Raw genomic sequence first — 5,628 nt, 5'->3', positions numbered from 1 at the left:
TATAGTATGCATATTAGTTTCCATGCATGCATCTTCCATATTCCATTCCGAATCAAATTAACATGCGTACGTTATACTGTATAGATGAAGTCCAAAACAAAGAAAAGCTAGGATAGCCAGGGGGTCAATCAATGATGGATCGATGTGAAATTAGTTAAACTATATGTTCATAAACAGAATATAATATTCACAAACAAAATGGTAGACGATAAATATGGTGGACTGCTTCCATCACATATGGCATCAACATCACATGTCCAATTGGGACGTATTCACATAGTTAATTATACATCAAATTACTGATAATGTCAAAATTGCTGCTGCATTTTCATATTGTACTAGGCAACGGATAATTAGGTAGTAATATTTTTAGACACTCTTTTAGCTAAATAGTACTAAAAGATACACTCTTTTGGATATATAGGTAGTAATATTAATTAATACTATTAGACCAATAGGAACTATTTGGAGTATATGTAGGGAAGTGGTGTATTGCAATAAGTTATATCCCAATCAAGTATCGATCCGTCCGGCATAAAAAAAATGCAATTGAGTAACAAAACAGAAATTAAATATTATATTATTAATTGAAATTTACAAATAGATGAGAGAATAATTAATTCCTCATTTACCATGAGGAATTTCACATGTACGATCCGAGGATGGACGATCGAACAGATATATATGTGTGTTTAATTACATCAATAAATTACATGTCATATATATACGTACGTCATCGCATTTCTCTTCCTCTATAAGTATATACTTTAATTTTTGGTGTTAGATTTCTATCAGCATCCCTCTCCTTTCACAGCATGCAAACTGCAAAGCATGCATTACAAGCTGCATGCTTTGGATCATTTGATCCCCTAGTTAAATACACATATGTATGTGGATAAATTCATTGACGAGAAGTAGTCCCAACCTCCATGAAATCTATGAGCTGCACCTGCCCTTCAGCTTGATCATCATCCCGGTTATCCTCTTGCTCCTCAATGCTCGAGCCGCACTTGGTGTCGCTCGAGCTCGCATTCACCTGGAGGAAGTCGTAAAACTCCACCGATTTACTCGTATCTGCAAAACAATTAATTCTCCATTAGCATATAGTAAAATTGATAATTAAGAATAACACTATTAATTATAGACTTGAACTAATGGATCAATGGTAAATGTGTACTATTGGCATACGAGATTGTTGTATGTTTAACTGTAAACACACCTTCATTAGTAGATGAACAATAATCCTCCTTGCTGTTATGGTGTCTGCCAATTGCAAACAGGCCAGCGGCGCCGCATTCTCTTCGGTACTTGTCGAGCAAGGAGGCCATGGCCATGCCGCTGCCATTCGTGGCAGGAGGCCTCGTCGCCGTCTTCTCGCCGTTGCTAATCCTAGCTGGGCTCTCGTCGCCTTTCGCAGCACCGGCGGCGGCGGCGCCGCCCCGGCGATTCGACAGCCGCATCCGCTCCCTGCACCGCCGCGCCATGATCACATGCCAGTGGTTCTTGACGGCGTTGTCCGTGCGGCCCGGGAAGAGCCTCGCGATCACCGCCCACCGGTTGCCGTGGGCGCGGTGCGACGCGAGGAGGAGCTCCTCCTCCTCCTCGGTGAAGGGGCTCCGGTTGATTCTTGGGTCGAGCTGGTTGAACCACCTCAGCCTGCAGCTTTTGCCTGAAAAAAAATTATTTGTCATTTTCAGGTTAGCTCTTTACGCTATGTAGTTTTTTTTTGTGCTTGGTGACACACCATTGCAGCATGAGGCTTGTGCTAGAAATTGAGAAGGTAAAAAGCACGGATGAATTAGAGAGCAGGAAAGGTTGTAAATCAATTAGTAACTAGCTCTAGTAGTAGCTCTAGCTCGACAGGAGAGATGGAATATATTGCTCTACAAGAGATATAGATGTGATATACACATCAGAGCAGTGGACATCATGTATTGATGAACTGTGTAGATTGCACCTCTTTGACATGACACTCTAACAAATTAAAATTCTATCTGATCATAAAAAGAACTAAAACACATGCCAAAGCCTCAAGTCAAATAAACTTGCTCGGATGAATTGCACCACGAAGAAGCAAACCGTACAATGAACCGACTCAACCCAAAGATCGATCAAGAACTCAAGTAAATAACACACATATATATCAATCGATCGATTGATCATTTCTTGAGCATATGTAGATATGTACTACTATGTGTATATCATGATGGCACACCTGATCGCCCTTGGAGCTTCTCGGCTATGGCGTTCCAGTTATGCGGCCCGTACCGCGCGACGAGCTCCTTCAGCTTCTCGTCCTCCGACGGCCTCCAGTGGCCCCTGGTGCACATCCTCCCGATCGATCGATCGATCGATCTTGATCACCAGAATATGTAACAAATTAAGCAAATCCAATCTCCCTCTCAACCCCCTCTTTCTCTAGCTTTGCTATAATCTTGCAACTAGCTGTATCTCTCAATCAAGTATATATATATGTGTAATAGCTTCCTAAAGTTGCAGCATGGAAATAAGCTGCAGCAACAAAAGAATCTCCTAGCTAGTTTCAGGGGGTTAATTCAGACAACGGATCAAGAACGAGGATCGATCAAGACATATATATAAACGATTGCGCCGCGGATGCGAGGCTGGGCCACTGGAGATGCAGATGAGAGGAGGAGGAAGAGAAGCAAAAAACTAAATCAGGAGCTACCAATAGGGTGAGAAGAAGAAGGCAAGAGAGAGACGATGGCCAAGGGAATATATAGAACGACAGGAGGCCAGCATCTAGCTAGCCAAAGGGAAAGTGGTGTCTTGTGTTGGGCAGTTTTTTTTTTTTTTTAAGCTATAAGCTAGCTAGCTACATCTCTCCATCGTTGTGCACTTGTGCTGATCGTTAGGGAGAAGCTAAAGACAGTGAGATGGGAGATGGTTACACCAGGTTAGTTTGATGCTACGTGTGGGCTAACTGGTGGTTTTGTAAGTTAAGCTTCTCGCGCAACTATAATAGAAAAATGTTAGTTATTGCGCACGCCGTGTAGGTCCACACAAGATCAACTAATTAACTAACTACCTATATCTCCTCTCCGGTTACACAAATTGTTCAACAAACTGCATACTTACAGAACCTAATTAAGCTAGCATGCATGCATGATTTCTGCATGCATGTTGGTGCCATGCATGCAACTACCCATGACAATTGAGGAACTACATGAGTAGTAGTATAGTACGTAGAAAATATATATATGTCATCAGAGTATTTAAGGGAAGGGTTAACTAAAAACAGATTACAGTAGTACGTATAGCTAGCTAATTGGTAAAAATGTTTGGTATCAACCAAATATATAGTTCAACCGATGATCTGTGCACTACTACTACTTCTGTTGCTAGCTTATTATTTAAGCTGCTTCATCCGTTACCTAAATATGATCTGTATGTACCTTTCAGAAAGATCATTTGTTATTGTCGATCGATCTTCACAAGCTGCAGCTGCTAGCTCTGTCGATCTTTGTGTGCAAGGGAAAATTCTTCACTAGGTGCACCTAATAATTTTCAGGATTAATTTGGGATAGATTAGGCCAGGGAAAATATAATTAAGATGGATATATTGATGCAGCATGTATGGATGCATGCGCTGTAGTAGGGTTTGCTTGGTGGGGGGAATTCTGTTGTTCAGGTCTCAACATCTCTCTGATGTTGTCAAACCTACAACGTCTACTTAACCAACCCAATCACTCTTCCCTCCCCCAAAATGTAACTCGACACCTAATTATGGCTGCATGTGCCTTAAAATAAATTAAGTTTCCTTCACTGGGAGACCCAATTTTATGCCTCAAGTTGAGTACACAGTGAGCATCCTTATATATGTCAATTAATGATCTCAGCGCAGAATATTAGTCTTGTTAGTTAATTTTATCAGTAGTTTTCAGAACTACTATTGACGATGCCCTGTGCCTGTACTATACCCATCCATATATATATATGCACTAGCTAGCAAGAAGAAATTAATTAGTTAAACAAACCATGCGACAAAGTATATCTATCTATATATTACATATTGGCAAATATATATAATTAATGAGACTGAGTCTACACAAGCAAGATACTATCTTCTTACATTAATGTTTTTCAATTCTGGAACAGTTAGACACACGAGCACTGATCATGCCTAGAATGGTTAAGTTCTTCTACGGTTCAGATAGCCTAATTTACTCATAATCTTGCTCAACCCTAGCTAATTTTCAGCTTGTAGGGGACGAGGAGAGCCACAGCGAGTTAGTTGTTACGGGTTTTCCTGTGCTGGTTGGGCGCCTCGACCTACCTGGTCAATCCCGTAATTTATTCTCTAATCGTGTCTGTCTCCGGTTTAATAATTAATTGATTAAATTAAGCTCAGTTAGGTAGGTTGAGTTGTAACTACATACCGCTACTTCCCTATATGTCTTGCTGTTTTGAGTGCTTTTTTTCCCTATGTATAGCAGTTTATACTCCCTCCGTTTCTAAATGTTTGACACCGTTAACTTTTTAGCACATGTTTAACCGTTCGTCTTATTCAAAAACTTTTGTGAAATATGTAAAATTATATGCCTACATAAAAATATATTTAACAATGAATCAAATGATAGAAAAAGAATTAATAATTACTTAAATTTTTTGAATAAGACGAACGGTTAAACATGTGCTAAAAAGTTAACAGCGTCAAACATTTCGAAAGGGAGGGAGTAAGTGGAAATAGTTGCTAGCTCTGGCCACGTGTATATGTGCTACTTGATGCCGATCAATCGAAGATAGTTGGATTATTTTAGCTATGGCGGAATCTGTTTTTATCTTCAGTTCCTAATATAATACTTGCTCAGTAAACACGAACCGTCAAACGTATTGTGCAAATTACACAGTGCTGATTAACTTAACTAATGGTTGCATTTAGGACCGTTTTAGGATTGCTGCTAAAACCTGCCCTACCAATATTCTGTTGACTTGAATATATAGCACTAGTTTTGCACCCAATTTATTGTTTTAATGGAATATTGGATAAAGACTAAAGGGCATGGAAATTAAGGAGACCAAATATTGCTGCATGCACCTTTCTGTAAATTGTAGTACTCCCTCTCGTCACAAAAATATGTATGTTGTTTTCTTATATCCCAAACTAACCTTAGAAACTTTAATATTGTACGCGTTTTCAAATTGTTGAATTGGATATGTGAAAAATTAAACCATGTCTAAATTATTTATCATGAAAGTACCTTCATATAATACAATAATGCTGTTACTCTCTCTCTTTTGAAATGTACTCCACAATATTATTGATTTTTTTACATGACATTTGACCATGCATTCGGCTAGTTAGGAAATTTAGTGTAAATATATAAAAACTAGTTGGGTGGCCCGCGCAATTGCGCAGCTAGCACCTATATAAAATTATCTATTTTTTCCATATGATTTTATTTAAAATTATCATTCCCGTGTTTTAAATTTTATAGTTTTTTAAAAGTTACGTCAGTTGGTACACCTTATTTCTTTATCACCTCTTTATTTGTTTGCTTGATCTACCGCTACTCCTATTCATTCTCTTTAGAATTTTAGAAATTAGACCTTGTAGTTTTTACAGTTCATTGTCTCATTGACTTTCGTTCTCATAATTTTTAGAAG

The 5,628-nt window shown here is 38.8% G+C and overlaps 1 protein-coding gene across 1 annotated transcript; it reads right to left on the bottom strand.

Moving 5' to 3' along the window:
* Positions 1 to 663: 663 nt before the first annotated feature.
* On the bottom strand, positions 664 to 2,753 carry LOC127765815 (transcription factor MYB52-like). Its single transcript, XM_052290776.1, has 3 exons — positions 2,216 to 2,753; positions 1,220 to 1,669; positions 664 to 1,074 (listed from the first exon to the last, which is right to left on the bottom strand). The coding sequence occupies exons 1-3, from the start codon at positions 2,328 to 2,330 to the stop codon at positions 902 to 904; spliced, it is 738 nt and encodes a 245-aa protein (XP_052146736.1). The 5' UTR covers positions 2,331 to 2,753; the 3' UTR covers positions 664 to 901.
* Between the last annotated feature and the right edge of the window lie 2,875 nt (positions 2,754 to 5,628).

This window comes from Oryza glaberrima, chromosome 3 (assembly GCF_000147395.1).
Source record: "Oryza glaberrima chromosome 3, OglaRS2, whole genome shotgun sequence".
Taxonomy (NCBI): domain Eukaryota; kingdom Viridiplantae; phylum Streptophyta; class Magnoliopsida; order Poales; family Poaceae; genus Oryza; species Oryza glaberrima.
This window is presented reverse-complemented; position numbering and strand designations above follow the sequence as displayed.